The sequence below is a fragment of the Apteryx rowi genome, unplaced genomic scaffold (assembly GCF_003343035.1).
Source record: "Apteryx rowi isolate R43461 unplaced genomic scaffold, aptRow1 scaffold_300, whole genome shotgun sequence".
Lineage (NCBI taxonomy): Eukaryota > Metazoa > Chordata > Aves > Apterygiformes > Apterygidae > Apteryx > Apteryx rowi.
The window spans coordinates 754,458-782,281 of NW_020449420.1; the positions used below are offsets into that span (position 1 = coordinate 754,458).

The 27,824-nt window shown below is 41.0% G+C and overlaps 1 protein-coding gene across 1 annotated transcript; it reads left to right on the top strand.

The window, feature by feature from the left end:
* The first annotated feature begins 4,867 nt into the window (after positions 1-4,867).
* CUNH6orf118 (chromosome unknown C6orf118 homolog) lies at positions 4,868-26,478 on the top strand. The gene is made up of 8 exons (XM_026069997.1): positions 4,868-5,557; positions 7,758-7,880; positions 9,892-9,951; positions 11,633-11,757; positions 13,943-14,001; positions 18,122-18,309; positions 21,780-21,841; positions 26,385-26,478. Exons 1-8 carry the CDS (start codon positions 4,868-4,870, stop codon positions 26,476-26,478), a joined length of 1,401 nt encoding a protein of 466 aa, XP_025925782.1.
* The last annotated feature ends 1,346 nt before the right edge of the window (positions 26,479-27,824 follow it).

A 27,824-nucleotide genomic window follows, 5' to 3' on the forward strand; every position in this document is an offset into this window, starting at 1 on the left:
CACAGTAACAATTAAACCGTTCTGGAATTAGAAGTGACAATTAAAAAAGAAGAAAGGATAGGAATAGGGTGGCAGGGAGGAAGAACTGAATGGTTTATTTTCTTCCCCCTCATTCCCTGTATCATATTGTTGTTGAAGGAATAATATGGTTCTGCCTGATTAGATCTATTTATGAAACGTGCTCTGTTCTATCTAAAACCTAGCCATGTCCCCAAGCTTTCTCCTACTTCCCCCCAAAGCTCCCTCCTCCAGAAAGCCAATTCCACTAAATTTATTGGTCTTTGCTATGTAAATCAAGGCTCTGATTGCATCATGTTTAAATATGGTCTTCAAACATGGTTTAACAGCCAAGGAAGCCAGGACAGTGCTGTGGGTTTGTTTCATGCTGTCTAGGCTGACAGATCAGGATTGACTTTCTGGACGTCTGTACAAGTTCCAAGTCTGTTTCCTGGTAGCAAGAGCAGCTAGGATTTGCTTTTGGCCATCCGAGGCTGCTCACTCCCACTCATTTGGAAATGGGGGAAGCAAGGCATGCTCTCTAACACTGAACACATTGTTTTTGTATCTGAACTGCTAAAACCTTTGCAGCTATACTAAAAGCATGTTTTTTTGCTATATCTCCCTTCAGTCTCTTCTGCAGGCTAAATTGAATTTCCTTGCACACCCACTTTTTCTTCTCAGTCATGGTTTTGACTCACTCTCCTCTGGAATCCTCCAATAGTCCGAAATCTTTCCCAAAGAGCAGTGCCTGAAACTGAGCACAATATTTGGCTGAAGCCACTTCTGTTCTGGGCACACTGAAAGGAGTATTTCCACTTTCTACACATTGAGCACCTGTCTGTTCATCCCAGTATGATGTTTATCTTGTTCACTGGCACTCATACTGTTGATTTGTGTTGGTCTTATGATCCAAAATATATCCCAGATATTTTTTAAATAATTTCCTACTGAGGCAGCTGTTGCTGACCTCTGGGCAGCTGATTGTTTCTGCACATATTAAGGATCATCCAGCTGTTTTCAGAATTTCTCCAGTTTATCAAGAGTATTTTGAATTCTAGTCTTGTCCATGAGAATATCTGCAGCCCTTCTCCGTTTCATGTCATCTGTGAATTTAATAAGCGTACTGTGTATTCTGTCATCCACAGCACAAATAAAAATACTGAGAAAATCAGATCCAGAGTGAATCTCCATATTATACTGCTTGGTACCTCTTCCATTTGGACAGGGAACTTTTATAACTCCTTTTTGAATATAGTTTTCCAGTTGGGTTTTGCACCCATACTAGCCTATTTCTGTCTAGATTTTTTTTTGTGTGTTTGCTCTTAAGAATGCTACATGAGATAGTACCAAAAGTCTCAGTAAAGTCAAAATATGTGACAGCTACTGCTTCTCCCTTGCACTAACACTCTTATACCATCATGCTGACTGTTACTCAGCTACTTATTATCCAGGTGCTTAGAGCAAGCTTTGTTTTCCCACAGGATTTTTTTTTTTTTTTGGAAGTTGAAGAGAAAGTTACTGAGCTCCTCCTCTTCTCTCTCCCCTGGCCTCTTCCTTCAAAGACAGACCCTGTACTTACACTGTTTCCACCGTTGGTGCCTCACCTGTCCCCAGCTGTCCTTCTCAAAAATAACTGTTAATGGTTCTGAGACTGTTTAAGCCAGTTTTTCACATATGCCAGACAGATGTTTATCAGGTTCAGCCAAATCAGTAACATATTACTCCAAGTACTGCCTAATCTGCTTTCTCCTCATTGAGGCTATTTTTTTTTTATAGCATTTATTTACCCTTCTCTCACTGATGCTACCTGTGCTAGTCACCTGCTCACCTTTTCAGTGATAAGTGAAGGAAAAGCTTATTTTGGCATTTTTGCTCTCCTCCATCCCCTTCTCCACTGAGCAAAGTAGCAATATTTCTTAGCTCTTTCACTTAACATTTATGTACTTAACTGATGATGTCTTATAATGTTTGAAACAAAGGGCGGTGCTTCCACAAGTCTCTGTGCAGGGACTGTGTCCCTTCGTGAAGACAAATGTCTCCCCTATTTCAGAATGACCGTGCTGAGGTTGTCACTGAAATGGCACTGCTGGCTTGCAGGGTCACAGGCTCACCTTGCTGCAAGTGCCGATGCTGAGCTCTCCATGTCTGCCACCAGAGGGGAAGGTCAGCTTGCCTGGAAAAGCACTGGAGCGCTGCTAATATAGCAGAAAAATGCAGACTAACTTGACTGAGGAGACAGGAGAGGATAAGAGGGATCTGTGTTGTCCGCATTAGCTTGGCACCATCTTGAGAAGGTGAGGAAGGCTGCACTGGGGGGACAAAAGGGAAAGCGACTTGGAAATAGTAGCTCACCGAAGCTGGCCTTGCTGGTTACCAGCAGTGAGAGCAAGTGCCACCTGGGCATCCTGTGATTTGCTAAAAATGAATGCAAACATACTCTTGCCTTTCTCATTTGCTTTCTCATGGGCTGCCAGTGGGTTTGGGGAGCAGATGCTGAGGTCAGGCTGTGCCCCTGCCCTTCTAGTATGGCCTCCTGCAGGCTCCAGTGTTTTTTGCATGTTGTGTGGGTGTCTGCCAGAGTATGCAGCTGTTTTAAGATCTCGTCCAGCTTCCCAAGGTATGGAGAGCTGGCCTAAGCACTAGCCTGCCCCTCTGTTGCCTCCTGGTCCTTTTGCTTATTGTAGCACTGAAAGGAGTTGCACTGTTATCCTCCAAGCTGGCATCCCTGTGGAGACAGCCTCACAAACCTCTTGTCCCCGAACTCCACTGCTGTGGGCTTCGTTGCCTCACCCCTCCAGGGCAACAAAGTCCTACAGGACCAGAGTATCTATGTATGTAAACCTAAATACTTCTAAATACACCAGGCACTACAGTGACTCCTTTATTAGGTTATTCTGAGCCAGAGCACAACAGTATCATAAGGTATAAAAAAGTTTTCAATTTTTAATGGCCACCTCACCCCTCGAAAAAAAAAGCAACCAGTGATCCACTTTCCAACAAATGTTATGAAAATCAGCCTACCATTTTCCTCAAATGCTTCACATTCAAAAACTTGTAGCTTTCAGGGTGTTACCTGTCTGAGTTTAAGATTACAAAATGCTGAATGAGTAAATGGATGACAAAGCCATTACCACCACAGCTATCATCAGCTGCAATATTTGTAGGCTGAGTCATGAGTGACACAGAATGGCCTATATGGTCTTCATCACAAAGCAGTTACAGTCTAAGGCATAGGTACATTAGTGGGAGGTATGGGCATCCTTTCTTGATCAATATGCTCCATGGATGTCATTGCCTTTGTCATTCTGGCAGTGTCAAATCCCTGCTAATGCAATGTGTCAATTCAAGCACTAAAAGACAGTTTGGCAGAAAATGCTACTCCTAGAAAATTTTTAAATTTTTTTGGAATAAGTAAAGTCCATTCTGAACTAAAATTCCTTTTGAATTACAAACACTCAGAATGGCTCAACACTTTTTAAAATGGGAACATGAGTTAATGCTGTGTATGGTTCTGTCATTCATGTTCAGGGCAGAGTAATTCAAACTCCCTTTGTGCCCTTGCATCAAAGATGACCAATAGCCTCCTGGGCTGCATTAGAAGGAGTGTTGCCAACAGGCTGATGGAGGTGATCTTTCCCCTCTAGCACTGGAGAGGCCACATCTGGAGTGCTGAGTTCAGTGCTGGGTGCTCCAGTGCAGGAGAGATATGGCCATACTGGAGCAAGTCCAGTGAAGGGTCACAAAGATGATGAAGGGACTGGAGCATCTCTCCTATGAGGAGAGGCTGAGACAGCTGGGACTGTTCAGCCTGGAGGAGAGAAGGTTCAGGGGGGATCTGATCAATGTGTATAAATATCTGATGGAGGGGAGTAAAGAAGACAGAACCAGACTCTTCCCACTGGTGCCCAGTGATAGGATGAGAGGCAACAGGCACAAATTGAAACACAAGAAATTCCATTTAAACATGCAAAAAAAACCTTTTCACTGTGAGGGTGATCAAACACTGGAGCAGGTTGCCCAGAGAGGTTGTGGAGTCTGCATCCTTGGAGATACTCAGAACCTGTCTGGATATGGTCCTGAGCAACCTGCTCTAGCTGACCCTGGTTGAGCAGGGGGGTTTGGTCCTACCTCAGTGATTTTGTGAAACTCTGAGAGGAGCAGAGCATAATTATTAAGATGATCAGAGGAATGGAGAGCATACCTCACACAAAGACATTTATAGATAAACAAGTTAATATATGCTGAGCTTTGTTTCTTTCATTGGGCAAAAGCAAGGCTGAAAGGAGCCATGATTCCTCTCTGTAAAATACATATTGAGGAGTAGTTGACAAGGAAAGAATTACTGAAACTAACAAACTACATTGGTGCAAGATTAGCATGTAACAAAGTATAATCTGACAAGGAACAAAGTTAGACTTAAAATTAGGAGGACTGAGTTTCTAAAGCAACACCCCAGTAAGAATAGCAAGAGTTTCTGAAAGGGATTATTTGACATACAGTAGAAAAGGATCAGTCTCGGGCCTGGTATTAATTAACAGATAGAGCAGGCCACTGTCTGAAGCAGCAAAATTCATGGGAAGGCGTGGGGAAGAAAATCCGAGACTTGGTACCAACAAGCATGGGCAGATGCTGAGCGTAGCAGGAACTTACTAGCAGGTCTAGATCTGTCTGATTTTCTGTACACTGCCGTGTATAGAAGGAAGATAGCACTTTTTCTTAGACCAGCTTTTTAAAAAAATACGCTGTTATAGAACTGGAAGAGTTTTGATCTTTGTTGCCATCTAAAGCTCTCTTCCCCCCCCCCCTTTTTTTTTAAGGTGGATTTTGTCTTTCCTCTTTCTTTTAAGCTACATCAGTCCATTTCACCATGGAGAGAAGCTGGCAAATGAGGAGCCTGACTCATCTCCTAGATAGAATGGAAATAGCCCACAAAAATGATATTAAACTTTATACCTCAGGACATTTAAACCATAACAAGCTTTATAAACCCTCAGAGAAAATAAAAGGGGGACAGTGGGATTCTGCCAGGAAGCAAACCATCTTCATGAGAGAAAGAGATCAATTCCTAGCTCAAAATGAGAGAGGCGGAAAGATGAAAATTTTTTCAAGTAACTTTTATTCCAGCATCCCTCCACTACCAGCACACACTGACTCTTCCTTCCCTACCAACAGATATCAGCAAACATCTGTGACTAGGGTTGGTCCCCCAGCAGATGTATCATTAACTCCACTGGAAAGTTTAAACTTGAAAGTGCCTAAAAAGAAAGTAGAGGAGACAACCGACAGACTCAGGATGCATCTCAAAAGACATGAGTTAGATGTGTCAGAGATTATGGTACTGAAAAAGAAACCGGTTAAGAACAGCCGACAGTGTGTTGCTGAACCTGCCAAGGAGGAATACCAGTTTATACCTTCATACTTGGCTGGTATAACTAAAACTGATCAGTTTAACAAGTTCCTACCTTTCCAGAGGGAGTTCATAGCAAACCATGAATTACTACAGAATGATTTCACAGGGAGCAAAGTATCAGAGCAGCATGAAATGAAACTAGCTAAGGTAAGAAAAAAGAGTCCCAAAATTGATGGAAAGGTAAATTTTGCAAAATCTTTCTGGGAGAATGGATTGATCTAGGGCTGGTTATGTGAGTTCCAGGAAAAAGGAATGGGTTTAAGCAAATGCACCTGTCTCTTCTGCTTGTCAGAGAGCTGATCCCATTGCTCAGTCACCCACTTGCAAGATGCATGTATAATGTGCTCCAAAACCTGGAGCCCAAAGATGTTCTCCACCATGTTGCCTTCCACATCCTCATGTGGAGGTGTGGGTTAGGTACGCAGTAAAGCAGGATCTGGGCCAGCAGCTCTGCAGAAACCAGCCTTTTTTCCGGCAGCAGCAAAAAAAAAGAAGCTACCGTCTTCGTGTGTGTTGTGGAGTATGTCTTTGCGCATAGACAGTTGCCAATTGATGGGACAGGAATAGTTTTGTTGAGTCAAGCACATGCACCTAGCAGAAGCTGCTGAGGTTGCTTGAGGTGAGGCTGCCTGGAAGAAGCGGTAGCAATCTTATCAGTCCCCCAAAAGCCAGCTGTGGGAGCCAAGGAGCAGGACTAAAATACTGAATTCATAGAAGTTAGGGACGGAGTTTAATGAGAGCTGTTGAGCCTCGGAAACCTAACAAATAGCTAATGCTAGTGTGAGCAGGGAAAGAATGGACATTTCACGTAGATAAGAGTCATTTTTGAAAGAGGCACCTCGTTTCTCACTGTGGTACTTATGGCCAGGAGTTTCTTATTTGTAAGTTGCCAGCTGATTTATTAGTGAATCAGAGAAGTAAGTAGTGGTATTTGCAGGGCCACGGGAGAGGTGGCTGCTGATAGAGAAAACAGAGATCAGGCTTGATGGAAGCAACTTCCTGCTAGTGGTGCTGAGTATAGGAGAAACTGGCAAAGAAATGAGCAAGGGAATAAGCAGAGCTCTTTCTTGAATGCTGCCAACATACTGCCTAAACTTTTCAAGAAAAGTTGTGCAAAATGAGGGAAGTGAGGGGACAAATTCATCTGATCTACTTGAGTAAGCAGCATAAACCATGCTCCACTAGCTCCTAGGAGGTATCATCTGCCATGCTGTTAACCCACTTGCCAAAAGCTGGTTACTTCCCACCTCAATAAATATCCCCAGGCAACCTTTTCCCCTAGTCCTGTGGGCTGAGAGGCAGAAGAAAAGGGAAGAAGGGATGAGAGGGGAAAAAAAGAAACCATTAAAGGCAAAGTGCTGTATTATGACCAGATAACAACTTGATCTTGCAATTTTTCAAGCAATTTTTCCCAAAAAACTTTTTCCTCAGAACAAGTTTGAATCGGTACAATTTTTGTGAGTTAGTGCAACTCCAGTGAAGTTTAGCAGAAAGTTGTACTAGCTAGCAGCAATGGCAATCTGTGGCCTTTGATTAAACGGACAAATTCTCTATCAACCTGGGTTTGAAACATGGATATTTACAAAGTGAAAAACTCCCTTAGTCAATTATCTACCTAAAGAGCTTGTTGTGAAAAAGTTAATCTTAGGAATGGAGCATTTTGAAGTGTGGCCAGCAACTCTAGAGAAAATGTTCCTATGACAGAGGAAATAGGTTGCCTATGAGACAATTTCTTTCTCTAGCTCAGATTTGCTACTCACAGCTGATATGTAGAACCATGAAATTCTAAAGTATAATTTTAACTGTTGCATTCCTTAGCTAGGGTTTCTTGGGTTATTTATTTATTTGTTTACGTATGTTGTCTCTCTGAGCTACCAATTGCTTTAAGAGATGCAACATGTTTCAAGGGCTGCTTCTCATAGCCCTGGAGATGATCTGTTGAAGTTAATAGAGACAGACTGATTTGTTCTTATGGAAGGACTGGCTGTAAACACGTAAGCAAGACATTCAACAATAAATGCAAGCCTAATGTAATTATTGTCTTCTGCCCCACAAACCTGAGTCTTCTTTGTTTTCTCCTCATCTTTTTGGTGGTCAGTACATCCTGTTTTGTTGAATGTGGACTTTCTTCTTATTGATGATCAAAATACAGAAGTCAAGTTGTGACCGTGGACTTGATCTCCTAACCATTTATTCTTCAGTTGCTGGGTTCTGATGATACTTTTTACTGCATACCATCAGGATGAACAGCATGGATTTGAACCAAGTAACACATTCTGACAGTAGCTGTTTTAGAGCACCTTCTCTGCATGCACTTGTATAGTTATTCATGCTGATGATTGTACAGGAACTCCAGAAAATCTGCAACTGTGATCCCCTCCATTTCAAAAGACTGCAGGTTGTTGAGAAAGTGTTTGAAGATATTTGCAACAGCTCTCTGATGTTTGGTGATATTTTGAAGGAAATTAAGGTAAGAAACATTCCTAAGTTTAGCATGACATAAGCTAAATGCACATTAACTACTGTTTCTTATGTTACCTCCCAGTAGCCTTTACCAATGCTTTTCTCAGTGCATCTGGCACATTTATCCACTCTTAACTACAGTGAGGATAGTGACAGTGCTGGGAATTTATATTCTTCAGGAGACTTATATCTGCCCCCTTGCTTACATGTTAAAATCAAACATACCCAGCAAATGGGGGCTCAAAGAACCATTTCTGTCACTAATGCTCTCAAAGGAGCTGATTCTTTCCTCATTTGAGCTCCTTCTCCCTCTGTATGTAGGTAAGCAAACAAGAAGAGAGACTGGAAGTTTTAACAAATATGCCACTACAGAAATTCAGTTTACCAGTCTGGTCAGCAACTCGAGCTGACATCATTTCCTTCTCTAAGCATCATCATGTTAATAGAAAAAGGAGAAATCTCAAGGAATGGCATACCTCTGTAGATCATTCAACTCACAGATGTGTTGTGTATGTGGGACAGGAACTTTTGGGAGCAGAGCCTGGGAGCTGACAGGAATTGTCCTTCTCTACCTCTTGCATGTAGTATGAACTTCCAAATCTAACCCCTGCTTGTAAGGGGGGAAGACACCTACTGAACCAAGTAGATGGAGTGGCTGCTGGGAAAGAGGGCAGAAGCTGAAGGGAACAAGGCACACAGACATGTGACTGGAAGCAGTGACAGTGGAGAGCAAGGAGCAGTGGAAACTTGTCATATTGAGTGATTCAGAAGCAGGCTATGATTTTAGTCACTGCTTTGATTCATTCTAATTAGGGCTACAACAGTGTGTGTATGTTAAGTGTTACCATCACCTTTTTATGCTGACCAGCAAACTAAACTCTATGCCTATAAAACACGTGATTATGTGTTTAGTATGTTCCAAATTCTGTTTCTGGCCCTACTGGTGAGACGACAAAGCCTTCCATGTGTCCCAGTGTTTCTACTGTGACTTTATGCCATTTAATTAACAATATAGTGACAAACCATGACTTTCTCCTCCTGCAGTGTGCCACAGGCTACAGGACAGCATCATCATGTGCAAAGCTTACATTTGCACTTGCTTTAACATCTCTTTATGATCAAGTGGGAAGGGCAGTCAGCTACTGGGAAAGACGTATGAGTTCTTTTCCAAGCTTTCCACTAATGCACTGTGTGAGTTACATAAACAGACACCAAACATTTGGCTACCACTTAAGCACTTTGATAAAAGCATCACTAAAAAAACAACAAGAAAACTTTAACTTTTGTTCTGGAACTCTAGCCCTAATTCTAAAGTCCTGTAAAAGTTCTGGAAAAAATCAAACCATAGTACATTACTGGTACATTAGTTTTCCACTTCTTTCTTTGACAATTACACGTGAACAGTGTTAATTCTTATCTGACTTACTAAGCAGGGTGCCTATTCTTGTCTTTTGATTTCTTGCTGTGCTGAAAAATAACTTTTGAAACCCTTTATGTGGGGACCAAATCTGTTTGTTTCTCTTCTTTGACACTCAAAAGAGTGATTTGCATATGGAACACAACTAAAATATAGGAGAAAACCAAATTGCACTCTGATTCTGTACACTGTGTTGTGGTGTTAGTGATGGTAGAAATCCTACATTGACTTTCCCAGCAATAACTGAAGGGGAGAAAAATGTCATTCCTCTATAGCTGTTGACAAAATAATTACCACTAAAATTTAGCAGCTGTAGGTGAGAGAAGAGAATAGGGAGCAGGCAGTGCAAGCCAAGACATCCTTGAGGAAGAGAAGCAAGATGGGGAGTTGAACTGTGCTGAGAATCACATTGGCAAAGGCAAAATCCAAATTATCAGCTTTGGTGGATTTTGAACAAGATCATGCACAGAAACAGAAGTAAAGCTTTTGGCACCAGCAGAAGAGGTATGATTTTTCTGGAACCAAAGTGAAACCAGACTGTGTAATCCCTGGACTGTGTTAAACATTTTCTAATGCTTTTCCTTCCTCTCAATTTGTTTAGAATGAGTATGAGCTGTACATGATGATACTTCTGGACTCCCTGCCTATAGAACGATACAAGGTAGTATTTGCTTGTCAAATGCTCCTAATTAAGCCATAAGGTTTCTTGGACTCAGTTTTTTGAAAACAGGTGCTTTCAGATGCACAAACAGACATGAGTCTTTCTCCTCATCTTTTTGGGACCCTTTAGTCCTTGGATCAAACTTATTATCACTTATTTGGATGTGTCACTCACTGGTAGTAATGGAAAATGAGCACCATCTGAGCACTGTTTTAGTGGTCTCTTATGAAGCAAATAAGTAAGTTCACTCATTCCTAGAAGAGTCATGTTTGACTTTGGAAAAAGTCACCTTTCCAAGTGGAAAAGAAAACATCCCTTGTGTCCAGATCATTATGGGCATGGTACATAGGCACATTACAGTCGTACAGCCCATTGCACAGAGAGTGAGGCGGCTGCCTCAGGTAAATGTTCTGTCTGTTTCTTTGTAGGGATGGTAAAATTGGAAGTTGAATGTGAAGAAGGGCAATAAACATGGCAGAGGAAGGTGCCAGTATTACAAGCTGGCATCTCCTCTTTAGTGGGACCATATTAGGTCTCATGGCAGCCGTTCTGCAGAAGTCCTGCTGTACAGTGGGTTACACTAGCATAAGCCTGGCAGGAGTAGTGCCACACACCCATTCCCCCACCAGTGACATCTCACTTCTGGCAGAAGAAGAGAAAGGGGATCCCTTTCCCTGCCAACCCTGACCCTGACCCATGGGTAACTGCCCGGCCTGGCCTTGGCCTGGTCCCATCCCTGTGGTGGTGCCTGATGCCTGAGGCTGGGGCTGCCCCTGGTGCCCTGCTCTCTTGGGACAGTAGGATGGGCCCTGGCAATGAGGCCTGGCCCTGGCCCACTAGGAGCCGCCTGATACCAGCCTGGGCCCCGAGGAGCTGCTGGCCTGCACGGTGCCCTGACAGAAGCCATGTCGTGTCTGGCCCAGTTCTCCACCATCACAGTCCCTGCACTTCATGGCTCTGGATCAGGCATCTCTAACCTGCTAAAAGGCTTATTTGCCTTTTTCTTCATTAATTTGAGACACTTTTCTGCTTCTCTATCTGATCCTTTTGCATTCCTCCTCTTTTTACTTTCCATACTCCAAAATGACCCCCCACCTCTCCTGCTGGCTCTGTAGGTGAGTGCTCTCCATTGACCCTGAGCACATCCTTAGAATGTACTCCACGGATCTCATTCCAGGTATCCGCTCCCTTCGGCACTGAGCCCAGGAGTTTCTGTGGATTATTGACAATCTGTTGAAACCACAATGAAAGGTAATGATGAAGCTGGCACCTCTGACAGCCTATGTGCTTTGTCTAGCATAAGTAACATGCTGCTAAGCAGCAAAACACCCAAAAGGATTGTCTGAAAGCAAGGGTTTTGGATGGGTCTGAGTCTTTGTTATTGTCTGATTGTGATACACAACAGCAACTGTCGGTGCTTGTTCWATTTTTAATAGCCCTTTAGTCTATTTACCAATTGCAAGGACTTCTTTGAGTGACTAACACCCACCATAGTTTTTTGGTCCATGCCTGGCCATGTCAGCTCTTATTCTCATGACCAGCTCACTCAGATGTCTCCATCAGAACTGAATTTTGCTGAAAAAGTAATTTTAAAAATGATGCCAATATTTAGAGAAGAAAATATTATCCAAGGAAACACTTTACATTTGTTCACATTTTACTCTTGTTTTTACATTTGCAGACTCTGAAGGCTCAGGTCAAAGGGATGGAAACAAGACCCTCAAAGGCTCAAGAAATACAGGCAGTCAGGAAAGACGTGCAGGTTCTTATGAAGAAAGCCAAAAGTGCCCTGGAAAGAAACCAAGAGTAAGTGTTGCTAATGCTGGAGACCTGCACACTGTTGACCTGTCTAGTGACTACTACATAGATGGGATAAAGCAGCTACAAATAATCAGTTGTAAAAAAAGCAGTTTTAAAAACTTCTACTCTTAAATAGAAGGCCAAGAGATCATATCCTATGGATGGCCTACTCTAGGTAAAAATCTTTCTGCTTTGTTTAATATATGGTTCATTTTTTCCCCCCTTTTTGTATCAATTGCATTGGGAGACACGGTTAAGCTCTGAGCAGGGGAAAGGCTTTTTTGTTTTGCCATTCCTGACTGATCCCCACTAAAGAGCTTACGTGGCCACAGAGAAGTCCCCTGACCACAAGGACTGCAGCATGCATCATCAGGCTTCAGAGCTGTGTCGCTTTTGCTGGGACCTTGGCTTCGTTCCTTACTATGGAGGCAGCATAACCTGTGCTTGTGCTTGTTGTGTCCTATGCCAAGACAGGACTTAGTTTGACTTCCTTATTTTGTCTGATTTATTCTCAAACTTCCTGAGAAACTCTGCCTTCTTTGGACTGACCTAGCATTTCCATGCTTCTGTCTTCTACTTTCCCCTGATATTTTATATGTCAGGTTCTGAATCTTCTCCTCCCTGCTCCAAGCTCTGATCTGACTTGCTACCCACAATGTTTGAGCTTGTCACTGTTTAGTTCTAGACCTCTACCTTTAGGCTTGAAAGCTGTCCTGGTAGGAGATCTTTCATACAGACTTCCTTGTTTTCTTCCCCACTCCACTGTCTTTCAGCAACCTGAAGAATTAACAAGTCAGTGTTTAACTCAGCTGATGGGTTCCCCTTCTTTTCCATCCCTTTTTCTTGTAAATGTTACTCTAACTAGACTAGATGACTTAAGACGTCATTTATATCTACCTTGCCATTGTTGTTTTCATTGTATTTAGTTTGTACACATTACAATATTTACACTGTGCTTTCAAAATGCACTGTCTGTGATTCTGCAGTTAAGATACTGGAGTGTGAGAGAGACTCATGTTCACTAGTTTCTGCTAGTGTAAACAGTCAGGATGCTAATTAAGAGGGGCCCAGTACTCTAACATGTGTACACATGTCTACAGAGAGAGAATTCATGATGTGGTAGTGGGGGATAAAGTCAAACTGCCATGAATTTAAGATGGATCAAGGACATAGTGTGGAATATTTATAGAGCACGCATATGCAAATTTTATCTAGGCTACAGAGATTGATTTTTGTGTAAGCTTTTATAAATATTTTAGAAGTAAAGGGGAAAAAATATGTCATTTTGTTTTCTGCTAAAGGGCTGAAAGGGAATAATGATAAACACCCCAGAATGATCTGAAGGAATTCTTGAAAGATTTGACTACTATAGGTATAAAAATCCTATACTCTTTAAGACCTTTTGGGTCTGGACAGTAATTTGTTTCCAGAAAAGTCTAGGAAGTTGCACTAACCTAATGATAGTTTTCTAATTTTGCAGGAAAGCTAATAATCAAAATCTGATATTCTCCTGCATTCACTGCTACTAGGAGCCTAACACTGAATTTTTCCTCTTTTTGCCGTGGGCCATGTGTAATTCTTTCTTTATATGGGGAAACCATCTTTGGCTGGTGGGCAGGGGAAAACATTTTCACACAAGACTGATGTCTTCTTTTAAAATAACATTGGTTAGTAAAGTTAGAACATCTGGTAGGATTTTGAAGCTCTGGTGAGGGGAGGGGAAGTAAGAATGCTGAAGTATATACAAAGAACTAAACGGTCCACTTACTTATGTTATTGTGCTACCTAGATGGCTCACTATGTATGTGTGTAAGTAAGTAATGTATAATTGCTTCAGTATTTTCATTCAGTGAACAAGAAGTCTTTCGTCTCAGGAAAGAAGCTGACATTTTAATGAAGCAGAGGGTGACTGTCTGAATCCTGTTCTTCTCACACACAGTCAGTTCTTCTCTCCTTTGCATTACTAAGCATTCAGATCACCTGGAGTCACTTCACTGTTTTAGTGAGCTTAAATTTGCTCTATGTCATATTAGAGCAGAATTTTGCTTCTAGACATCAGTAATAATCTTCATTATGTGTAAGAAATGTGGGGTCATCTACATTAATTTGTGCTCATGCCTTACTCATTGTATGGTCTTGAAAAAACATCTGTGATCACCCTAAAGTGTTTTTCTCTTTTGTTCTGTTCTAGACTGCAGAATGAATTAGAAATGGTGATGTGGATGAGCCAGACCCCTGAGGATAAAACAGGTGAGTGATATGACAAATCTGACTGAAATAAAAATGAAATATGGTCCAAATTAGGGTACTAAGGTATCCTAAATGGTTTGAAAGAAAACCAAACCAAAAATTATCTCAGCCCATGACTTTTTTTTTCTGTTAGTATGATAAAAATGTGCTGGCACCTAATGAAGTCAGGCGCATAACATATTTCTTTCATTCCTGATCTCATCTAAAACCTGTGGATGTCAATGGGAGACTTTCTAATGCTTAAGGAACCTAGAGACTGCCAAATTGTCTTTGAGTCTGTGACTGATTCTGTCACTGTTGGAGTCACAACACTCTGGTGAGTTAAAGATGTCTCAGAGGATGGTATGCAAAACCCTTCAGCTGGCAGAAGTGTGATAGCTGGATTTCATGCTTATCATGGGTAGGTTAAGCCCTGAATCACATGATTTTATAGACCTTCCTAAGCTTCTTTTCAGCATTCACTGTATCAGTCATGGATGCTCTAGTTATCCATACAAAACTCCAGACCTTCTTGGGTACTTGTTAGGTTCCTTGGTTTAATAACAGCAATGAGGTTTACAGTCTACTTATATATCTCCTGAGAAAACATGTCTTTTGATAAGGTCTTTGATCAGTGAAATCTAGATCAGGACCTTTGAATTATCCATAGTAATCACAGAATCACAGAATCGCTGAGGTTGGAAGGGACCTCTGGAGATCATCTAGTCCAACCCCCCTGCTCAAGCAGGGTCACCTAGAGTACATTGCACAGGATTGCATCCAGGTGGGTTTTGAATATTTCCAGAGAAGGAGACTCCATGGGCAACCTGTTCCAGTGCTCTGTCACCCTCACAGTGAAAAAGTATTTCCTCATGTTCAGATGGAATATAATGTAATATATATAAATCTAGAAAGCTGTGAAAGGGAAAAAAGAAAAGCTGAGTGAGTTTGATGAACTGGTTAAAATCTGGGGAATGCCATCAGGGTAGAATACAGGATGACTGGCCTGACCACAGAGTACATCTGCATTTTATGGCTTTATTGAAAAGCTGTATTCAAAGCATAGTTTTCTTTCAGAGCATGAGAGCATACCGGTTTGCAAGTTATAATGTAGTAAATAAGGAAATAGGTGTTTAACCTGTGATATGAAATGCATAATGTCTGATAGCACAGCTTTGATGAAAGAGGAAGATCTAAGCCTGCTTTATGTGCAATGTCGCAGCGGCCCAGTGTCCTACTGTAGGCTGTGTGGAGTCATTACCTTCGCCCTATGTGGTTCTTGCTACTGGTATCTAGCTCTGTTTTATAAACACGTTCAATAGGAACAGTGCTGCACAACCAAACCAGCTTCTGCTTTTCCTTTTTTCCTCAGAAATTAAACTGACCCCAATTCCTCCCTAGTGTAACTGTCTTCACTGGATGCAGCTGCCCTGATTGTGTTTGTTTGTACAGCATGGTACAAGTTTTGAATTCCAAAGCTTTGCAGCCAACCACTAAAAAACCCATAAAATCAGTCATTGGCTCTGGCTCTCCTGCAGGACTAATGAATAAAACAATCAGAAGTTTTTAGGCCAAGGCATTTCTGAGAAATGGTTTTGCATAAAATGAGCTAAAAGACATTTAAGCAATGGTAAAGGTTTCTCCCTCTTCCTCTCCCTACCAGGTACTAATTTCAAAAATACTTGTTCCGTTAACCTCAAATTTCCCCTCCCTGCCTTCCTCAATTACACATTGAGGAATCAAAACCAGCCACGTCAAAAAGATATAAAATTGTTGTTCTTCTTTTTGTATTACAGCTGTATTTAGAAGCCTCAGCCATGAAATTGGGGGTGTAAATGTGCTAACAAGTGCTGGCACTTCAGAGAGGAAGGCTGTGCAAAATATCTGTTTTTTGTTTTGGGAGGTGGGGTGCTAAGCAATCAAAAATATTTTCTCCAAGTTAACTTCAAATGAGAACTTTGTGGTTTTCCCAAGGGAGAAGAATGGAGATTTTATTTATTTATTTATTTTTAGTTAAATAAAATGTTTTTCTAACCCCTTCTAAATAAAAAGGCACTACCTGATTCTCTCCAAGTAGCATTTCTGTAAACCCCTACCAGGCCCAGTAGCCATCCTGACCCATAGAAGGGACATGCTCACTATCATTTTCACTGGCCTATGCAAAGGGAAAGGAGTTTTGCAAAGCTGGTAGTGGCTGGCCCTTGGGACAGGGGGAGAGGCAGGAAGCACGGTCAGACACTTTCACCATGCAAGGCAGTACACAACTCAAGTCAGGCTCGTACTCTCTTCCTCCAGTCTGCCTTGCTTTTCATCTAAGCTGTCATCCCTCACTGAACTATTGACTGCACATAGATACTGCACCGCAGACCAGAGGGAGGCAGAGAGGGGCTGGCTGCCTGTCGACAGGCTGCTCGGAAAGTAGGAAATTTAGGTGTTCTGCAATCACAACAGGCAGCCTTTAATCATTAAAACATCCTCAGTATCCAGCACAGTGGCCTAGCCCTGAATCTGWCAACACTGCACAAAGCTGTTATATTGCAAAAGTAGCTAGCGAACTACCATGGGCTTTGAAAACCCCTCGAGCTCCAGGGCAGCACCTGAGCCACCAGGATTTTCTTGCTCTGCTCACTGCTCCAGTCAGCCAAGAAGGGTCTGCACCAATGGCAGCTGCATCTTGCACCGCAGAGACAGACCACTTCTTCCTCTCCCTCTTTCCGTTCCCTTTGCTGGCGCCTTCCCTCCCTCCTGGCTCTCTCCTCCCTGAGCGCTCGGTAGAGGCAGAGCCTGGGGGATGTAGCCCTGCACCCTGACACCTCTCCTGGCCGCCCTGCTTTCCGCAGCTCCCCTCTTTGCAGACAAGCACCAAGAAATGAAACCACATGCGAGAGCACAGTGCAACCTGGAGGTGCAGTGCTGCCAGGGAACAAAGCAGTTTATTTGTACAAGCCCAGACTCTGGGAGCGAGGGACATTATTCATTTGTGTCTGCAGCTTCCCATGCCCCCCAGATGCCTGGTGAGGGGCTGGGTGGAGGCAAGGACCCATGATATAGCTCCCACCACAGTGGAGCAGGCATCAACAGGCTGTGGGAGAGCTCACTGAAAAGCTATAAAAAGACAGAGAGATTTTGACTCAAACAAGACCCTGGATGGGCAGAAGGGTCAGCTGGCTGTGTAGGGTCTTGAAGGCTGGACATGGACCAGCTAGGAGAGGCTGAGCCACCCTGGCAGCTCCTCCTGCAGAGGTGGCACTGAGCAGGCAGTTCCCCAAGGAGCCTAGCCCAGGGCTTGCTCCCCGCCAGAGCTGTCAGTGGTGTGCACAGAGCCAGTGCCTGCTGCTGCTGCGATAAATACCCTGCTCCATTTGTCCTCATGGCATTTCAGATGGTTCCCCAAGCCCACTGCTCTGCCCTAGACCGCGTTTAGTGTTTATACCATCTGCCTGATCAAAGGGGTGCTAGTGCAGGGACATGTTGAGGGAGGAACAGACCTTATCGTTTTATGGGCAGATTTTTTTTTTTTTCCCTACTGGACATTTTAGCTTTGAGCTAGGATTACCGGAGGAAGGTTTTGGTGTTTTTTTTGAACAGGCATTCAATGCGACAAGGACCTCACACATTTACCTTAAGATGTTATTTGTTTAAAGCTCATGTGCTCACATTATTGACTTGTTTTAATGTGGGTGAAAGTGAAGTTGTCTATGCATTTTCTGGATGCTTAAGGGAGTATGGTGTGTTTATTCTGCTCCTTACATGCTGTTACCAGGTCTCCATGCTGGTAGGGGATGCAGCATGGATTTCCTCTTTGGCTGGGTTCCCATTGTATCCAGTGGGAGCCTGTCCATGTTTTTGAATGAAGTGCTTGCAGGGCCTTGGTTGGGGTGACTGAGAAAGGTGAGTGGCACAGCTGGTGCGGGCCAGAGGTCAGTCTGGCTGAAATGAAGTGTGGGTGCAGCAAGTGTGAGCACCAGGTGACCTGGGAGCAATGTTGTGGGTGCCCCTGGTCTGTACTACTTGGCTTGGCTAACTCAAGCTTGTACTTGGGTATGTCTACTGCAAGCACTATGGACACAGCCATAGACACCACATAGCTTTCACTGCCAGCTCTGTCCTTTTAACTGTGCGTGTATTTTTATACTTCCAGAAACCTGCAGCAACCATGAGATAAAGGAGGTAGTAGGAAAAAATCCCTCTGTTGTCGAACAGCTTGAATCAATGAGGTGTAAAGTTCTCAGCACATGGGAGGAAATGATGATACTGCACACTGAGAAGAAAGAAAGAATGGCTTGTGCTGGGATGGTAGATATGGCAAACACTCTCAGAGATGTAGAGGCAAGAAATCATTAATTCTAAACACTTCCTAGCAAGGTTTCTTGAGGAGTGCTGATGTCTAGGTACTAGCGTCATGGACTCTTTAGAGCTCAGATTGGCACTCAGCAGTCTTAATTTTCTCCTCTGAGAACATAACATGTATCTAGTCCTGGCCCTCCTCTGGCTCCAATCACCAGTGTCCAGCCTCCCATCCTGCAACAGGGTGCTTGGTGGTTGACCCTCACTGTGGTAGATGGTGGTCTACAGACACAGGGGTTATTTCACCATTTGTGTCACAAGTTGGGAAGTTTGTAGCCAAATARTTATTAAACAACTGGAGCATCATATTTTTAACCTGTTGTGTTTCTCAGCCTGGAGGGTGGTAATAATGTCCACCAATGGGTAGGGTTTTCAAGTATTCTGAGCTGGCTAACTCATCCACCCTTGAAATCAATGCTGAAATGCCTAATGACTTCAACAGGGACCATGATAGCACATTGCTGATGATAGCACAGTGCTGATATAGTCTCTGGAATCCCATTTCTAGGTGCTTAAATACCTGAATGTGACTGCAAATCTTTCACTTGGGATATAAATGACCATATCTGAATACATTTCAGCAACATAAATGAAGGATAGGTTAAGTCTAGACTGAGAACAGGAGGTCTGTGATGGATTGTTGAGATCAAGTAATTGATTTTTAATAAAAGAAAAAGAATACAAATATTAACATGCATACTTGTTACAGAGTAGTTATTACTTTTTTTTTTTTTTTTTTTTTGTAGTACAGTAAGCACCATTACTATTGCTTGTGCTCTCATTGTGATTGATGCTGTACAAAGCAAACAGTGGGAGACAGGCCTGTACTGAATACTATACAATCCAAGGCACAGAACTTGCAGAGATTTATTTATGTGCTAAAAATTGCATACTGAGAGTGGCCTGTGTGAGGACCACTTATATTATAAAAATTAAACACTTGCAAATTTCTGCAGCAATGGCACATTCAGCATTAAAACCAGTATTCCTTTTCTACTGGCAGTTGTGCAGTTAGAAACAGTGCATGATCTCAATAAAGCCACTTTTAACCTGTCCCTGTCACTGGTTACACTAATAAGAGTTCCAGCTGTGTTAAGTGAGGAGGTAATTTCATGCAGCTAAATAGAAGCTAAAAAGTACAGTCAGTGTGAACAGGGAATAATATGTCACTGTTAATGGTGGACAAACAGCAGAATGTTTATGTAGAGCTTGGTTTTGGATAAACATCTAGAAGGTCAAACATTTCTCCAAACTTTCTGTCCCCTGAAGCAGAATTATAGCTGCTGACAGGACATCTAATCCATTTAATTATCTGAACTGAAAATAAAACAGAGCAGCCAAAAAGTCACAGAAAAGCTGAGAAAAACTATACAAACACACAATGCAAAAATTGCCCAAACTCCTTGTTTTTGTCTTTACCAGTTCAGGCATAGAGACTGCCATTGTGTTGCTGTGTCATGCTTGGTTGCCTTTAAATTGAAAGATATATTCAAAGTTGCTGTTTTGCCAGCAAGCTTTTTCAAACAGCTCCTTGTGCTGCTACCTAGGAGCACAAGACAGAAGTCTGTCACTTGTTTCTAAAATAATCAGCAGGCCTCCAAGGATCGGGGGGGCTGGGCGAGGAGGTGAACTCTTGATTAATTTAGACGAATGTACTTAGTATCAAGATATTAAAACAATGAATAACAGCAATTAGTCATGACAATTTCCATTCTTCGCTGGCAAGCAGGAGATCTTAGGCTCTATGCACCTTCAGTACAGTGTGTAAGGGGCGCTCCTGCAGTGACACGAGAAATGTGTATATGAACTCTGGTCCTCTAAAAAATAGATACTCTGATAAGTTCCTCTCCTTGCTTTTTTTAAACAAATATGAGAATTCAGAAGGTCTTTAAATATACATTTCTAATTCTAGTGGGTAGGGCTTTTGTTGGACTGGGCTTCGTACTGTAATGAAAAAGGATAGTCAGCAGATGGCAATGTTGTATAGTTGTTGCATCAGGAGACAGCCACATCAGCAAGGGAGGGAAAACTCTGATACTCCTTAAGTAGCCAGGAGGGGAAGTGGACAGGCCCCTTTAGGGCCTCTTCTAGTTGAAGAATTAGCCCTCCAAGGATATTTTGGCTGAATGTTTGTGTAGGCTTACTGAGTTTTTATTACTATTGGTAATAATTCACCATTTAAATCATTTCTCCTTTGAAAGGGCAAGCATATTATCATTTAAGGAGAGCAATCTAATTAAACTAGTGCTTTTCCATATTCTTTTAAAAACATGATTTCATAAGCTGCATAAGTACAACGTGTCCTTTTCCACACAGATTGCATTTTTTAAATAGATAAGTCAGTTTGATGCATTTGCTTTTGCTGAAATGTTGTATGACAATTTAACTGATCTATGATATTGCCTTTTCAGACTGAAATTATGAAAATCAACTCATCAAACAGATTTCTTCAATACCAAATAAAAGTAAGTTATTTCCTTAGACCCTGGTGTGATTCAGGCATAGTGCAAACTAATTTCTACATGAGTTACTTTCACTAGATCTAATCCCAAATCACTGGAAAGCTTCTCTTTGGCTGCAGCAGGTTCCAGATTAGGCCTGCTGAGAACTGCCAGCTAGAAAGTAGAAAGGTACTGGATATATATTCACCTTGTTTTCTACTACTGAGGAGAGCTATCAGTGTACTTTGATCTGAATATGTAAATCAAAGCTGCAAAAGCTCCCATTTTTCAACTGTAGTTAAGGCACTGCAATGAGGTAAGAGAGCCTGTGATAGATGTCTCCAACTTATAAAATCCATGGAATAGCTCAGCAAGAAAAACCTGGAAAGACTTCTGTAAAATACAGGGACTGACAGATGCCTAAAAAGAGAAGAAAAGTGAGTAATAGCTTGAATAAAACAATCTTTGGTTCAGATGATATTTCACTGAACACTCTGAAGCCTGATGCTCTATGTTACTAGCCAAAAGAGCAGGCTTCATTTCAGATGTTAGTGAAATGTGAAATACAAAGCTAGTTGCACCGAAACAAAGTTTTGTCTAGCAGCTCACTCTAAAAACCAGGAATGGACATGTATGCTGAAAGACAAAAATAAAAAAATTTGTACAGAGGTAACTGGTTTAACAAAAGCAATGCTATAAACACCCTTCCATGTTTATACATTAAGACTTGGTTTTACTGTCTGTAGGGTTTTCCTCATGGTGTGAGAGCTGGCAAGAAGTGAGGCGTTATGTCAGACTCAAAGACATGCAAAACTTCAGATGTAGTGCTAAATTAAAACTCCTGTCACACGGGAACTACTTACTATAATTTATGTCAAGGTTAATGGAGTAAAAAGTATTGAAGTATTTTAAATGCTGATCAGACACATTGCCAATTAATATCACTGCAGATTTTTTCTTAGCCACTGAAAGATATTTCAGTACTTCTCAAAATTTATGTCTTTTTTACAGGAAGTTGAAGACAGTATCACAGAAACTTTAGATAAACTGCATATCACTCAGGAAAATCAAAAGTGAGTCTGTGATGTTCAAATATGTCACTGTGGTTACACAGAAAGTGTTAGAGTGATGGAAACTCCTGTTGTAATAACTTGCTAGACCAAAGTAAGAAAGATTAGTTATTAATAGCAGCTGCATTCAAGTGCTACTTGCAAAGTACATACAATAGCAGCTGGGAGTCATAATCAGAGATTATAGATTTGACTTCAGTAGGGCCCTGAGTGTTAAACTAAGAAAAATTAACAGTGGGAATTACGCTTAGTGTTTGATTAACGTCCCTGATTGCTTCAGTTACTTGTTTAAATACAGAACAGACCATTATGGTACATGCAAAAACCTTTTAAGCTTCCCCTCAGTGTCTTGCCAATGTTTTCTCACATTTCACCTGGAGGAATTCTACCCCTTGTCTGTTCTGCCATCATCCACTAGGGTCAATTTTGGTAACTTTTTTGTGATGAGGATTTTTTTATATTGGGAACTGGCTTGAGATTCCCAGTCTTGTATAACATAACTGTTTTTTCTTTTTCTTTTTTTTCTGTGGGTTTATGGGGTCAGTCTCAAGCAACTGAGTTAGCATGTGGCTCTGGTTATTAGTGCCACCTATCAGTAGTAAATAATGAATTTATTTGTTGCTGTGGTGCTTGTAGTATTTAGCTCTATCCTAAGACTCTGTTTATTCCTGCTATGTTTTTAATATTCAGAAGCCTTGGATGAGGAGTCATCCAAGGTGAAAAAGCAAGGAAGAGAGGCTATCTCTGCTTAGTCATCCACCATTAATGCCATGAAATGCACATACTCAGATAGGTACAAGCTTTAACATATATGGCATATATGCTATCAGACTGGTGTGAGTTTTAAGTGCTGCTCACAGGTTTGCTTTTCAGGCCTGCAATGCAGTTTTGCAAAAACTGAGCAACCTTCAGCCATAACTAAAGCTCAATATGAATTGAAAAAGTAGATCTATAAAATTGCTGAAAAGTCAAGTTTATTGTTAGAATTTAAGGCAGTTTTTGAGTGATGTGCCCTGCCAACAGCCACAGGCACTTTTGGACCCATAATTTATCCTTACAAGAAATCACTGCATCCAAGCAAATCAGGCAGGTTTAACTTCTTGCTTTGCTGCATGCCCAATTTGTTGGTTTATATTTGCATGTGCAATGTAAATGTTTTCATTTATCAGTTGGAGGGAGATGCTGCAGCCTAGAAAAAGGCCTGAGCAGCCCATGGAAAGCCTCACTGACCTTACTGTATTTTGTGTCAGCCTTTTTATGTTTCAGACATTAGGCAGATATTATGGACTTGTCTCCTGTTATCATAATACTATGCTAAGTGAGTGGTTTCTCAAATTTAGATGTCAGGTCTTGTGTTTTGTGTCATAGGGCACAACCCCCCCTGTTGTGTTTGTCTGTGAGTACGAGTCTGTGAGCTGTACACTTCCATGCACAGTTATGAGATTGGTGGTAAAAATCCCAAATGATACTTTACTTACAGACTGAAAAGAAAATGATGCATTAATATAGAAAAGAATGATTCTATTCTCATCCTATTGTCAACACTTAGGGTTACAGGGGGTCTGTTTTGCTGATACAGCAGAATTTTTAACATTTAAATCGTGCTGGAAAAGTAAAAAAAGCCTAAATGTTTGTTTCAAAAGTCTTGAGTCTTAGCAAAACAGAACCCTGAACTCAGGTCTTATGAAGTATAAAGATTTTCAACTCACTTTTAATTTAAAACAGAAAATGCTGGATTCTAGGAGTCTATGAGGCCTTAAAATTAAGGTTAAGCTTCAATTAATCTACTGTTTCTGGTTCTTAATTAGTTGGAATTGCCAACATAAGAGTTCACAAGGTAGTCTCTGCAGTCACAGCACTTTTGTTGTTGGAGGATGGCAGTGCGAGTTAGCTCTCAGTTCATGAGCTGCTACCTAATGATCTAAGGCCACTACTATATGATAATTTCATGAACATGGAAAGTGACCTGCTTTATGATATGAAGTTACTGTATATTATGTTGTTAAAATTTCCTGGATGGATGCATTCATTAAGCTTAATGAGAGGAAGGGGAGGAATTGGAAGAGAACAACAGTAAAGCAACACATGAGATCTAAATAAACAATCTCCCCACAAACAACGTGGAAAGCAGCTACTACACAATAGCATATTTCTGGCCTCCTGCTTAAAGTTGCAAGACTTGCTTTGCCAGAGCTGAGTGCTAGTAGATCTAGAGCTTATGGACAATTACAAAATTACATGCTCTCTAGGTGGAGAAAAGTAGAAGTGTGATTTGTAGGCTATGCAAGATTTAAGGCATTGGTCTTTAGAGCAGGTGGAAATAAAACATGACTGTGATTTAGGGAGAAATTTTCACTGCCATATTAGGGGTCTGAAGGATTTAACGTGCAGTTGCATAGACATCTGATAAGATAGATATAGTCTGTTGTTCTAAAACCTGTTTTACCTGAAATGCTTTAATTTTAAATAAGTAATACTTGCTTGAGGAAAGTGTGTTGGTTACTGATGGTTACATTCCGTTCAGCTATCGAACATAAGTCAGGGTAGCCAAGATAGTAATGGGTGAACATATAGGACCTGTATGAATGGGAGGGTCCTTTGATGCTTCTCTTAAGAAAGACAGTGATGGTCCATGGTCTAGGAAAGTGTGCAACAAGAAAGATCTGAAGTGCAGTCAGGCCCATAAAATATGATCACACTTGCATCTGCTTAGAAATTACAGGACAGTGCATTAACCTACTTTTTGGTATTTCTTTGATTTTTGATTTTGAAAGGTAGGACAACATTTTAAATTGGAAGGGGAATGGGACTTCACAAACAAAAATCAATGTCATTTGACAGAGAAAACTTGGAAGAAAATGGAATGCAATTCTGTCCAAAGGGATAAGGGGAAGCATTTTGTGAAAAGTAAAAATTTGGGAACATTATYAAAACAGAACAATTGGTCAGCCAAAAGGTTATTAGAAATAAAACGTTGAGGTAATTAGTAGTAGATATAGCTGAACACAAGGTTAATTAGTCTCATTTGTATGATGTTAATTATTAAAAGTAATTAGCCCTGAGATACTTAAGGAAGCGTTCTCACTAAATGTTTTAAAAAATGTAACAGAAAGACTCTAACATTTTGCTTCCAGCAGAGTTTATGTATAAATCCTTTAAAGATGCACAGTGCTCTGGGATATTTGCATAATAAGTTGCTTTATAAAATAGATGTCCAAAATTCTGCCCTCCTAACGTTACGAATCACATTTCTAGAGCTGACATCATTTTTTTTTCTCCAGGACAGATCAGGGAGACTGAAACAGTAATAGTAGCATGAGATTTCTGAATCAAAGCCTGTCTTGAGGCATAATTGAAGTAGGGTGTCTAATTGTCTGAAGTCAAAACTGTATCATCCTTTGCCCTTAATGCACATAAGATAATTTAGATGACATTTAATTAGAGGCAAAGCATAGATTAATCCTTACTTAATATCTACAGTAGAAGCTTCCCCCAGGTGCTCAGAGATTGTCCAGTGAATTGGGGGCAAATATTTATCCTGTGACTACAGCTAAATAAAATGTTTGCAGCAAACAATTTACTCAGCCAAGTTTCTTCTTTCCTTCTGCTGCAGGAATGTGATTTCTTCAGGCTTAGTAGCTATTCAGTGAAAAAACTTTTATTTTTTAGTGCTCATTTGCTAAATTAAAAATACTCAAAATACGAAAGCTCAAATGCTATTGTGTAGCTGTAAATGGATAGATTAGGTCATGTAGTTTTATTTGTTTTTCTGGTGGGATGGTTGTGCCCACACCTCTAGTGCAAATAATGAAATTCCTTTTGGATTTAGCTTTCTGTTCTCATTTGTATTAGTCAACTGTCTTGCTCAGGTCTTCATAGAAAGTGACCAGAACACAGCTACAAAATTAGATGAAACACTTTTTCATTTTAATGTGATTAAATATTTATAAGGAAAAAAGCCCATGTATTTATTGTCAAGTCTTAATGGCACTGCTTGATCCAGGTCATTATAGGAAAGGTAGGCAACAGAAAAGCAAGCTGTGCTGTGGATACAATGATGTCCACACTTAGCATTACAAAACGATATGGACCAGTGCTGTAAACGTAAACTATCTTTATTTGCAGAGAATAATGCCAGGTCTAGAAAATATCTCTCTTGGTATTAGTTCTTTGGAAACATCTGGGGGAGAAGAGCACATCTTTACGTTCCAGAGCTGCTGCATCTAATTGAGAAGAGTATGTAGGGGAATGGTAGCAAAAAGGGTTTCCTCAGCTCTCCGCCTAGATCTGTTCCAACAAATTTCAGTCTTCTGAGGTAGCAAGATGTTAGCAGGGATGAATCATCCTATGGTGATGAATCTTTCTGTCTCTATAAGCAATCTCAAGTGCCTGAAGTTAGCTAAGCTCAGTCTTAGTTCCTTTTGTATGGCTCATAATGGGAAGCCTCTCCGACACCGCCTGTGCTTGCACCCATGTGTTGGCTGTCACTGACATAAGTCTCATTTTCTACCCGCTGATTCTGTTGTTATATATTCTGCTTTTTTAGGAACGTATGGGAATTGATAGAGGAATTCTTGTTACTTGAAGAAGAAGAACAAGGTTCTGAGAATCCAGAAGAAAATAAGGGCAATGAAATTTAGGAAGATAAATGCCCTCTGCATCAAAGATATTTTTAACATCTTGAAATTGTGCGAGTGGAACCCAGTCTTGAAAAACTACTGTTGGATCTTAGAATCAAATATTATAATGCAACTTCAAAGTCAGAAATGTGATTCCATTTTTGCATACATTAGTGTGGATAGCTATACTGTCTGCATAAAGAGATATTTCCCTATACCATTTTTAGAAAATGTCTTGTGCTAGTAACTTTTATTAAATAGCTGTGTCTTTCTATACAGTTTTCAGTAGGCACTGCTCTCATTTAGTCATGGATCCTTTATTTATGGAAGCATCAGTGGGTATTAATTAAACTCCCAGGATGGAGCGCACAACTGGAAGTTATTTAAGTAGATTGAAGCTGCATCTTTGAAATAAGATTCATATCACTTTGTGAACATTCTCAGTTGCTAGTCTTGTCAGGCCTTGAACTATGCTGGAACACAGTGGCATATAAACATCCCTTCTAAGAGCCTTTTCATGGTTCCCACATTTTGGCTTTTATCTTATGAAATCTAAGCCACATTTAAATCAAGTGGCAGCATCTGCCTGATTTTGCAGCGAGCCTGAAAAAACAAACAGGTCAGAGAAAAGAATTTTTACTTTTGACTGTAAGGGATGTTGTTGTGAATGCCAGCCATAAAGTTCTGCTATGAGGTTAGTTTCTGTTTATCACCATGAAAGAACGTGAAGAAAAAGCAGGAAGGAGAAGGATTATACCAACTACATAGCTATATCTATGCTAGATGAACGTTATGCTTTGGCTCATGCATAGATGAAGCTGGGCACAATGGACTCATGTTTCTTCCAATTTAATAAGTTATCAAACGAAAGGGGTCCATTGGCATGTTCACACTTAGTAGCAAGCAAGACAAATCCAGAGCTCCTGATGTGACTAATGGATATATCTGAATTAACTGGAGGTAAAAAGGCTCATAAACTGTACATCTCAATCTGACCATGATACATAGTCTACTGCTGACAACCTGGGAGAACTCCCTTTTTAACCCCCCCCCCCAAACAAATTCACCTTTTTCATAAAAAGGGGATCTTGAGGTTCCTTCTTTTATTTGGCAAAACTGAAAGGCTATTTAAGTTATTTTTAATCTTTTTTTTTTAAATATTGTATTTCTTCAAATTTAATGAATAGGCTATCACTGTAGCAGGTGGTTAAAAAAAGAGTGGGCAAGATGTCAAGTTGAAGAAGTTATGGCATGGAGCTGACTTGTTAGGTTTTTGCCTGTTAGGTGCAGATACATAAAAACCTGTAGGTGCCAGAAGCAAAAAACCCTTAGCCTTCTTCCTCTCCCTTCCATCTGGCTCAAGCTGC